Below are 10893 nucleotides of genomic sequence, written 5' to 3' on the forward strand. Positions count from 1 at the left end.
GTTCAAAATGAAGGTGCCAGTACGACTTGTACGCTGCACGTGTTTGCATGTGTCTGTGCTTAGTCTCGCTCTACATAATGCATGTATTTCTGTGACTCACTGAATTAATTATTTACATCATTGTAATTCACTGTAGAGCTATGAATAGACCAGACTGACAACAAACGATAAACACATTTTTACCTCAGTACAAAAGTGATTGATTTTTATTCTTTTATTATTGAAACTCACTTTCCTTTTTGTATTTTATGTTACTTAATATAATGTGTTAATATAACTAATGTGTGTGTTTCTATCAGGTGGTGATGCTGAGTTCGGTGACTGAGCTCCATGCTTATATCGACCCAGGACAACTGACCACAGAGCTGGGAGGCACACAGGAATACTGCCATGACAGCTGGATCTCACACCGCACTGTATGTCCACACAGATGCACAAAGAAACACACCCCTTCCATATGCGCACATATGCCATACCTAAGAGATAAATCCCTCCACAGGCAATCGAGGCCTTCGCTCTCATGGTGAAGACCACGGCTCAGACTCTGCAGGCGTTTGGCACTGAGCTCGCAGAGACAGAGTTACCCAATGACGCCGAGGCCACCACCAACCTGCTGCACACGCACACACTGAAGAAGGATAAAATGAAGGTGAGAGATATAGCACATGTCGACCCAGCCACATGTCTGTCTGTGTTAAACTTCATTCGCTCACAAAAATGATTTGTCCAACTTCCAGGAGGACCTGCAGGTGGCGCTGTCTCAAGGAGGACACCTGTTGGACTGTATCAAAGAGCCTCTACAGACAGACCCCGAATACAACATGACCCACGATGAACTGGACAACTTAGCTACTGTACAGAGGTAGAGGACGGGATGCATGGATACACAAATCGATAAAGAAGTTGTCCCTGAACGCATGATTGAATCTCCTCCTCTGACTCCTCCTCCTCTCCTCCTCTCTTTTCTTCCTTTTCTTTGTCCCCCTCCCTCTCAGACTCCTGGGTCAGCTGGACGAAACGGAGACGGCGTTCGATGACTTCTGGGAGCGTCACTGCACTAAGCTGGAACAGTGTTTGCAGCTGCGCCATTTTGAACAGCACTTCCGTGAAGTGAGTCGAGCCGAATCATGGGAAATGTATTTTTTGGACAGCTGAGCCACACGAGGTTAACCTGGTGTGTGTGTGTTTTTTTTAGGTGCGCGCCCTGCTTGATGTGACGTCAGAGAGGCTGTCGGGTTTCTCTGAGGTCAGCGTAAGCCCCGCCCATGCTGAGCACGTCCTCCGAGAGCTCGGCAGCCATGAGGACAGAGCCTGTGTAAGACACAAACACACACACACACACACACATGCAGCCCTGATTCATCCTGCAGCTCACGTGGCACAGAAAACACACGCTCAACACTTTCACCTTTGCTGCATCCTTGAAGCCATATGGATAATGACATAATCAATGTTATGTCCTGCACCGTCCCCCACTCACTGACATATGAATGGACACTGATGTAAGAGAGTCAGACAGAAAGACTGACTGTAGGTTGACTGATTTGCATAATGTAGGCGTCTCACTCCATTCTGCATTAACTAATGAACACTCTGCATACGGAAAAGGTGGAGAAAGAGAGGGATCGACAATTGATTGATTGATTGATTGATTGATTGATGATGCTTCCCCTGCCGTCTGCTGCCGAGCCAGTATTCTACAGACATCTCCAATGTGTTTCAACAGGATGTACTGGACCGTGCCTTGTCCCTGGCCTGTGAAGGCGACAGGCTGATAGAAAACTCGCACTATGCCGAGGACTCCATCAGGCTGAAGTGCAGCGAGCTGAGGGGAGTGTGTGAGGAGATCAGCTCCACACTGAGGAGCAAGAAGAACCTCCTACTCAGGGCGATGGAGCTCCACCACGCTCTGGAGAAGGTAGGAATGATGAGCTTTTCCTTTCAGCACCATGCTCCAACATATTTTCAGTTTCTGTTCATCACTTCCATAACCCCCCCCCAGGCATCGCGGTGGTGTGAGGACGGCATCTTCCTGTTGGCCAGCCAGCCTGTGGACCGCTGTCAGTCTCAGGACGGAGCTGAAGCAGCTCTGCAGGAACTGGAGCGGTACCTGGACACAGCACCGCTCCACACCCTCACTGACCGCAGCGCCATCTGCTGCCAGTACGAGGCGGTGCTCACTACTCAGCTCAGGGTCAGTAGGAAGTGGCACTAACAGGCATTTGTATGAGATGTCTCTCACTTGAGTTTAAGTTGCTGCAACGTGTGGTTTGGTCTCCATCAGGACCAGGTGGAGAGAGTTTTCCAGAAGCAAAGCTCAGTCCAGGAGATGTTCGAGAAGAGACGCGTCAGCTTGAAGAAACTCGCCGCCAAGCAGACCAGACCAGTCCAACCAGTAGCACCAAGACCTGAAGTGAAGTCTCCACAATCCTCTCCCAGTAAGCCCGGATGAAGTGATACATGTCAGATTACATGGTTACATATAAGGGAATAAAAAAACACTGTTGTCTCTTTGTCGTTCAGATCAACAGAGGAAAGAGAGGAGATACTCTGCAGATAACGCCATCTGCAAGAAGGTAAAATTCAAGAATTTGTTCAGTCTCTTTTAGTTTTTCTGAATCAGTTGCTCATAACGTTTGATTATATCTTAAAAAGACATGTTTTATCAAAGTTATGTGGTTGTAATATGCAATGTGTGTGTCTCCAGGTGGAGTCTCCCATACACAACGGCGGCACCAGACACGCTTCTCTCTCAGAAGAAGAAGAAAACCTGGCAGTGCTTCGGCGGTAAGAGAGAAAACAGATTTTTGTTGCCTCATGGTTGAGTTAGAGAGTTCAGGTCGCAGTACACTGTCATTCATGCTCATCGTGATAAACTGGGAGCTTAGTCTGGATTTGGTTTGTGTTCGCGTTCCAGTCACGTGATGAACGAACTGCTGGAGACGGAGAGAGCGTATGTGGAGGAGCTGCTGTGTGTGCTGGAGGTGAGTGTGCTCACCGGCTTAAAAGACAGGCGCTTCGGTGCGGTTTTCCCTCGAAAAGACGCGCAAACTAAAAGTTGTATGTGATGTTGAACTCCAGGGCTATGCAGCAGAGATGGACAACCCCGCCATGGCTCACCTCATCCCCAGCACCCTGCTCAGCAAGAAAGACGTCCTGTTTGGAAACATGTCGGAAATCCACCAGTTTCATAAGAGGTTTGCTTCTTTCACTTGGGGTTATTTGAATTTTGTACTTTGATTTCACGGTCTAAACATTTGCGGTTTGTCTCCAGGACGTTTCTAAAGGAGCTGGAAGCGTACACTGACTGCCCAGAACTGGTGGGCCGCTGCTTTTTAGAACGGGTACGCACTTTACGTTCCACAATTATTATGCATAAAGAACCAATTAAATCAGTGACAGACATTATTCTATTTTGACAATCCTGAAACCAAGCAGTAATTGCTTCACAAACCTGTTGTGTAGATGAAGGACCTGCAGATCTACGAGGCTTACTGCCAGAATAAACCTCGCTCTGAGAGCTTGTGGAGACAGTGCTCCGACTGTGCCTTCTTCCAGGTCGGCCTCTCACCTTCCACCTTATTTGTGACTCTCTAGATCAATCATCTCAAGGTGTGTTTATTGGTTTGTGTTTTGTGCCTCAGGAGTGCCAGAAGAAACTGGAACATAAACTTGGTTTGGACTCCTACCTCCTTAAACCTGTCCAGAGAATCACCAAGTACCAGCTACTGCTTAAGGTGCGCTCTGTTCACACATCTACTAGTATGTGAGTTTTGCGTAAGACGGAGAAGACTCACGATATCTTCCACTTTGTGTTTGCAGGAGTTGTTGAAGTACAGTAAAGGCTGTGACGGCTGCGATGACCTACAGGAAGCTCTCTCCTCTATTCTGGGGATCCTTAAAGCTGTTAATGACTCCATGCACCTCATCGCCATCACAGGATACGAGGTCAGAGAAATTAGAAACAAACCACACCCGTTTGGATCAATTGCTTCCCAAACCGTTAACCCACGTCTGCCTTCTTCCTTAATTCAGGGTAACCTGTCAGAGCTGGGCCGCCTGCTGATGCAAGGCTCCTTCAGCGTGTGGACGGAGCATAAAAAAGGTCACGCCAAGGTCAAGGACCTGGCCCGGTTCAAGCCAATGCAGAGGCACCTGTTCCTGCACGAGAAGGCCCTGCTCTTCTGTAAGAGGAGGGAGGAGAACGGCGAGGGCTACGAGAAAGCGCCATCGTACAGCTTCAAACACTCGCTCAGTGTAAGCTTGCGTCGTTCACATGTGAAGGGTTTAATGTTGCTGCAGCTGCAGAGAAAAGTAACGTCCTCTCCTTTCGCTTCCCTCTCTCAGATGAGCGCAGTGGGAATAACAGAGAATGCTAAAGGAGACAACAAGAAGTTTGAGATTTGGTGCAACTCCAGAGAAGAAGTGTTTATAGTCCAGGTGAGGTCACTAAGCCTGAGTAATATGGATTTCCAACAGTAAAATGATCATTAAAGAAAAACCCCGTCTCTGTTTGTTCTTAATTATTGTCATTATTTGTCTTAATCAGGCTCCAACACCAGAGATTAAAACAGCGTGGGTGAATGAGATCCGTAAAGTCCTGACACAACAGCTCAAAGCCTGCAGAGGTACACACACACACACACACACACACACACACACACACACTTGTCTTCTTCTTCTGTCTTTTACTGCAGTAAACTGTTGCCTGTTTCAGATGCCAGTCAGCAGAAGAACTTGGACTCTGTTTCCCTGAGTCCCACCAGCAACAACAGCTCCATCTCACTCAGGTTGGTGTCACCGCAGCATCTACTCGTATGAAGCAAAAACACGCCCGTGCCTTTTTATCTATTGTGATGTGATTTCTTCTTCTCCTCGTCTTTTCCAGTCCCTTCCGTAGCAGCGGTCAGAAGAGCCAGAAGAAGCAGGATGAGAAGAAGGCCGAGCCAGGCCCGACCCCCGACGCCAACTCCTCTTCCTCGCCGAAACACAAAGGTGAGCGTTTGAATTGACGCTGCATCCTCACACTGCACCTATGCTCCTCCTGAAAGCTTCACTGTAAACTCTCTCTAATCTGACTCCTCTCTTCTTCATCACCTTCATCTTCACGGCCCCTCTTCCCAACTCTCTACCTCTTTTTTTTTTACAAAGGTGAGCGTTTGAATTGACGCTGCATCCTCACACTGCACCTATGCTCCTCCTGAAAGCTTCACTGTAAACTCTCTCTAATCTGACTCCTCTCTTCTTCATCACCTTCATCTTCACGGCCCCTCTTCCCAACTCTCTACCTCTTTTTTTTTTTATTTTTCTATTCTGGGCTGCATCTATCCTTTCTCCTCCCTTGCTCTTCCATTTCAAACCATTGCTTCCAGATGAACCGGTGACCAGTCCGACCACTGACAGATCCTCAGTGGCTAAAAAGCGCTTTACTTTGCAGGGCTTCAGCAATCTCAAGAGTCCAAAAGGTAACATGAGCGACACTGGAGGTCTTTGAAACAGTTGACTTGATTATATATATATATTGTTAAAGCGAGACAGTGCAACTTTTAAAGAGATATAAATAACATATTCTTCTTTTTATGAATGAAAAGTTAACTGGGGCTTGACCATAGGACAGAACCATTAACAACAATTCAGTACTAATATTCAAAAATTGTGAATTTGATCATTTTGGTTAGAAATGACTTAAGAGTGCTGTATTTAAATAAATACTTAAAAGCACCATATTTATGTATATCTGCATCAAATTCAGATATATTCTTTAATCAATTTGGATCAAGTGTTTTCTTGACAACCAGTAGAGTTACTAGCAGGTTTCCAGTAACGGGCCTCCTGCTGAGCCTGGAAATCAGATCAGCTTTTACTGTGAAGTTCTTATGTGTGAGAAACGCTGCCTCCTGGTGGCAAAAGTCTGGCACTCCGCTGACTGGAGGTCAACATTACCTTACATTATAAATCTACCTGCACCACTGGCTTAGATGTTTAATTATACTGTGAAACTCTTGCTTCCCTGAGCCCGTTCTCTTCCTCACTTTTCTCTTCCTCTTCTTCAATTTCTTTTTTCCCCTCCCTCACCCGTGTGGCCAGGCTCGGCCCTGAGCCCCGAACACGGCTCCAAACGCCACACGGTCAAGAGTGACCCCACGCCGTTTGGGTTCAAAGGTATATCTGTGTTCCAGTATAGGGGACGTCTAATTCTAGAGGGGCCATTACTCATCTCCCCCTCCCTCATCACTAGCCCTGTGCTCCGGTCTTGTTTATTTTTTTATTATGTAGATTTCACCTGTGTCCCACGTAGGAGGGTGAAACTGGATGTGTGATCATATCCTGTCATCTTAAATTCAACCTGGCAGTGTTATACATGTGTGGAGAGAGAAAATCCTCAGACAGACCACCTGCATCCAATTTACACACATTTATACCAATGAAAAAATCTCCAACATTTTCTACCTCCATCCACAGGTCATACTCATCCTCATCATCTCTGCACTAGTCTTGTATTTTTAATTTGTGGCGATTCTGTGTTCATTTTCATTGGGGAATACTTAATGAATGTCTGTGTAAGAATGACTGATGTACTAACCGACCATCTCTGTGCTGTACTAACCTTCTCCCCCTGTCGCAGTGAAGAATCCTAACAGATCTAGAGTCTGATCTCACCCGTAGCTTTTCTCCCGGCGCGACAAAATGAGCTTTTCTCCCGACCACTGGCTGGCTGTCTCGTTAATTTGCCGGCTGTTTCTTCCCACTTCCCCGTCTAGAGCCCGCTCCCCATGTCAGTCTGAGCAGAGTCAAATGGATGAGCGCCTCTAGTCTGTTACAGAGCAAGCGGCGAGGTACAGAGCCGCACTGAGCATCAGCCACTGTGGGTGCTTGCTGTGGTTTGTGGTGGTCACGATTGATTTTATTTCACGAGAGGTAAAGTGTAGAAAAATATCCACTTTCTAAGTCATTTAGCCTTGAGTTGAGGCTTATTGTCTTCCCTCGTATTGGAGTGAGATATTTAATTTCAAATTGAAGATAGACTGAAATGCTTTTCTACTGTTTTCACTTGGAAATGTAAGATTTTAAGTCTCAGCTTGAGGCTAAATGAGTGTTTTTGCAAGATGCTTACTCTACCTAAAATCAATCACTCTCTCTTCTTCTTCTCCTATTGGGTTTTCGTTGCTGTGTGGCATGGAAAATAATGAGCTTTAGGAAACATACACAGTGCACCCTTTAAATAACTTCAGTCAGAGCACCTTTGAAATGAATCAAATCCGTTTCCTCTGATCAGGAATCGGTGATTTTTGTTTTGTTGGTCTGGTTGATGTTTTACTTGGGTCTGTCTGTCTCCATTGATCCTCGCTGGGATTGAGTTTGGGCTGGCGTGTGTGTGTTTTGGAGTGTGTGTGCAAATGGATTGGATATGTCACACTATGATAGAAAAGCTTTTGGTAATTTACCACCGTCACTACCACCCACCTGCAGGCTGGAGCAAGGCGTCTCTCTCCGCGGACGCCTCAGAGGAGAATGACGGCTACTCCAGCGGCGAGGACCCCATGAACTCTGACCCTGAGGATGACGTAGGAAAGAAGCTGGTGAGCTTGAACCTGGAGAATTTTTTTCCATATATTGATATATTGAAGTTTCCTGTATGGATCATCACTGACCTTTTACCTCCTTTAGGCTCCAGGAAAGTATACCGTGGTAGCAGACTGCGAGAAGGCGGGACCTCAGGAACTGTCTGTCAAGAGTGGAGACGTGGTCCAGCTAATCAGAGAAGGAGAGGATGGACAGTGGTAAATATCTACTTTTCTAATGAGAGTAAATCACAGTGAATAAAACAAGAAAATGCTCTGAAAGCAAGCTGATCTGTGGGGGGGTGGGGTGGGGTGGGGGCACAGTTTGATTCCTGCTTTCAAACGGGCTCATTAGATCTTTCTAAAATCATACATGTGGGAAATAATTAAGTAAAGTCACTGCTTGTGTAATTCTCTGCAGGTTTGTGAGGAACCTCCGCAGCTGTAAGGAGGGTTGGGTGGCAGCGGCGAACCTCCTCAGCCTCATCTCAGAGTCTAAATCATCCCAGTCACTCAGCAGCTCAGGTAGATGTGATAGAAATGTTTGCACGAGGCATTTTTTGTCCAGATTAAAAGACGATATAAAGGCTGCTGCTGTCCGCCTGGGGTGAATAATTCATGTTGTTTGTGCGTTGTGTCCTTCAGATGGCAGCGTCTCTGGGAACCTCAGCACTTCTTCAAGCTGCAGTGAGACCTACACCAGCTTTTCTGACATCAAACCCTGACCCCCCCCACCTCGCCCCATCCCTCCACCTACAACCATTCCCAGGTGGAGTTACAAAAAACCTGAAGCCGACTCTTGACAGGAGAACAGAATCTCAGTGTCCTTTTTTATATCACACAGACGCACCTCACAGTTTGTCGGATCCGACCAAAAACCAGTATTTACAGTCACCTGTTCCTATCTGCAAATGAAATACAGCCTATTTCCACTGGGTAGTGTTATTCCCTCATTTGAATTATTTTCTTTTTACCTTCAAAAACATCCATATTTTGCTAGAATCCTTCATTCCAGAGGCAGAAAACTCAGATAAAATGAAAAGATCAGGGAAAAATGGTTCCTCAACAGACATGTTAAGGCATGTGATCAATCAACTCCTGTCAGGCCTTGTGATTATGTAGCATGGAAGTAGACGCATCTAATTATCTGCACTAAATACAAGGTGTCGGCAGCTTTCCAAAGCCGCTGGTGTCAAACTCGTGTAACCCCTTCAAGTCGACGACATAACTGCATCGCTATAGATTCTTTGTGTGAAACATCCGCAGGTACCATCAGCCCTGGCATTTCACATAACACGTCGACTTTAGTGTCAGACATTTAATTGTACACTGTGAAAACTGGCAGCTGGCTGCAACAGGAGAAAAAGAAAAAGAAGAAGAAAAAAAAAAGCTTTCAGTGCATCTTGGAGCATCACTGAGCAGGTTCAGGGCAAGTCACTGGAAGTCTTGTAAACTTTCTTTTACTTTGTACGTGGGATGCATTCAGGGTGTTAAATCCCTGTAGTATCAAAGCAGAATGCTGTATTCATCCCACATTTTCTAATTAAGAGCTTCCCTTCACCCTTGCTTTATGGTATTAATTACAATTTAAGCGACACAAACGCACCGCTAGGTGAATGTCACCAACAGCCCTACCTGGTGGTCACGTGTCTTGCACTTCTCCAACAAAGCGAGCGGCAGCTTGAAGCAACTTTTTTTCTTTTCTTTTTTTTTTTGATAAGAGGGATTGTCTAACTCGCCTCTGAACTGCTCTGGATTTACCTCTCAGGAAGCCCAAGAAGTTGCGTGGGCAGGCAGGTGCGACTGCATACCTGCTTGTGTCGACTTAATGTCTGTGTGTGTGTGTGTGTGTGTGTGTGTCTGTATGTGTGTGTGTCTGTATGTGTGTGTGCATTGTTGCGTGTTGTTGGGCGCAAATCCAACATGCTTATGTCGCAAACCCTCAGAAAGGCTGTTAAACCACAAATACCAGTTGAAACAGATTTATACACAAGGAATTACAGCATTGTTTACGCTGTAATGTGGTGATAATAGTGGGATCAGTGTTATGCATTCACCTGCTGGGGTTTTTTTCTTTTCTTTTTTTTTTTTTAAAGTGGTCCAAGGCTCCCACAAACGCAGATGCACATAGATCTGAGTATTCTGTGCACATACAGTAACGGTGTATTGTGTTTTTGTGTCAGGGCCACTCTGCTCACCTGTCTGCGGGCTGCAGCAAAACCAGGCTTTGTCCTCTTCCTCTGCTCCCAGCCCCACTGAGGCATGTGACACTAGCCGCTTCTCAGCTAGCAGGGCTAACCAGGGCCCAGACCTGCTCAACATGTTTGCACCGACAGCAATATCTGTTTACCTGACACCGCAATGTAGCTGGGTTATGGTAGTAGTGGAGTCACAAGGTGCAAAAAAAAAAAAAAAAAAAGTCTGACTATCGGTGTGAATTGCACAGCAGGGGTGGTGACATAGCTGAGCCCTGATTGGCCCTGATTGGTCTGGTTTCACAATGGAAAGGAGGATGTTGATACAGGTTGATAGCACAACCAGCTGCTATGACACACCTCTTCACACACACACACACACACACACACACACACACACACACACACACACACACACACACAAGGAACACTGAATGACAACCTTTTTCCTTCCCTTCCCTTGTATTTTTTTGTTTTTTGTTTAAAGGTGAACATGGTTTTTATATCCCAAGATTTCTACTGTAAGGTGCACTGTAAAACAATCTCTTCCTTTTTGCCGTCCTTGATGTTGAATGTCTGACAGACAGATACAGAGTGCAGCATGCTGTTGCACTAAGACCAGCCGCACCCATCCATTACTAAGAATGAGCTGTATTTGTACACTGGGTTAACAGAGCCATGATTAACACCACTGTGGTTTTGAAACTCTGTCCCAGCTATGATTAGAGGTCTTAATTATTTTTCTTAAGCTCTTTTTGTTGAGAACCACTTTAAAGATTTATTTTTTTTTACTTAAATCACAAACTGCATGTCCTCCCTGTGAAAGGAAAGGTTCTTCTCCAGAAAAAGAAAAGTTTACAGATCTTTCGGTGTCAAACTGTGAGCTAAACCAGAGAGTAAACTGTGGCTGGCATTATGTGTTGATCCATGTGAGTTCTGTAAAACTGACAAATGTATGTTACACTTGTACAGATGTGTCCTCTCTATACCTCGCATCGTTTTCCTCGAGAGCATGTGTATTGTGAAGAGGATCCTGTTTTTTATTTTGTTTTTTTTGTGAGTCTCTCTGTCTATGATCACTCTTTGTGGCATGTTGTTCATAAAACCTCTCATATCAAAGCCCTGAGCAAGGCAAG

The 10893-nt window shown here is 45.6% G+C and overlaps 1 protein-coding gene across 1 annotated transcript in view; it reads left to right on the forward strand.

The window, feature by feature from the left end:
- LOC111237545 (guanine nucleotide exchange factor DBS-like) overlaps nucleotides 1-10174 on the forward strand; it is a 31717-nt gene extending 21543 nt beyond the window's left edge. Inside the window, exons 5-30 of the mRNA XM_022766678.1 lie at nucleotides 1-13; nucleotides 300-416; nucleotides 500-649; nucleotides 738-862; nucleotides 996-1110; nucleotides 1196-1315; nucleotides 1727-1918; nucleotides 2003-2194; nucleotides 2285-2438; nucleotides 2524-2576; nucleotides 2708-2787; nucleotides 2918-2984; nucleotides 3082-3197; nucleotides 3275-3344; nucleotides 3466-3558; nucleotides 3645-3737; nucleotides 3823-3948; nucleotides 4036-4257; nucleotides 4348-4440; nucleotides 4550-4628; nucleotides 4718-4790; nucleotides 4889-4995; nucleotides 7471-7580; nucleotides 7669-7781; nucleotides 7984-8087; nucleotides 8208-10174. The exon at nucleotides 1-13 is cut by the window's left edge and continues 101 nt beyond it. Of these exons, the coding sequence (XP_022622399.1) occupies nucleotides 1-13; nucleotides 300-416; nucleotides 500-649; nucleotides 738-862; nucleotides 996-1110; nucleotides 1196-1315; nucleotides 1727-1918; nucleotides 2003-2194; nucleotides 2285-2438; nucleotides 2524-2576; nucleotides 2708-2787; nucleotides 2918-2984; nucleotides 3082-3197; nucleotides 3275-3344; nucleotides 3466-3558; nucleotides 3645-3737; nucleotides 3823-3948; nucleotides 4036-4257; nucleotides 4348-4440; nucleotides 4550-4628; nucleotides 4718-4790; nucleotides 4889-4995; nucleotides 7471-7580; nucleotides 7669-7781; nucleotides 7984-8087; nucleotides 8208-8287 (2857 nt within the window). The 3' untranslated portion in view covers nucleotides 8288-10174. The remainder of the gene's footprint in view (nucleotides 14-299; nucleotides 417-499; nucleotides 650-737; nucleotides 863-995; nucleotides 1111-1195; nucleotides 1316-1726; nucleotides 1919-2002; nucleotides 2195-2284; nucleotides 2439-2523; nucleotides 2577-2707; nucleotides 2788-2917; nucleotides 2985-3081; nucleotides 3198-3274; nucleotides 3345-3465; nucleotides 3559-3644; nucleotides 3738-3822; nucleotides 3949-4035; nucleotides 4258-4347; nucleotides 4441-4549; nucleotides 4629-4717; nucleotides 4791-4888; nucleotides 4996-7470; nucleotides 7581-7668; nucleotides 7782-7983; nucleotides 8088-8207) is intronic.
- Nucleotides 10175-10893: the final 719 nt, after the last annotated feature.

This window comes from Seriola dumerili, unplaced genomic scaffold (genome assembly GCF_002260705.1).
Source record: "Seriola dumerili isolate Sdu_G_001 unplaced genomic scaffold, Sdu_1.0 BDQW01000998.1, whole genome shotgun sequence".
Lineage (NCBI taxonomy): Eukaryota > Metazoa > Chordata > Actinopteri > Carangiformes > Carangidae > Seriola > Seriola dumerili.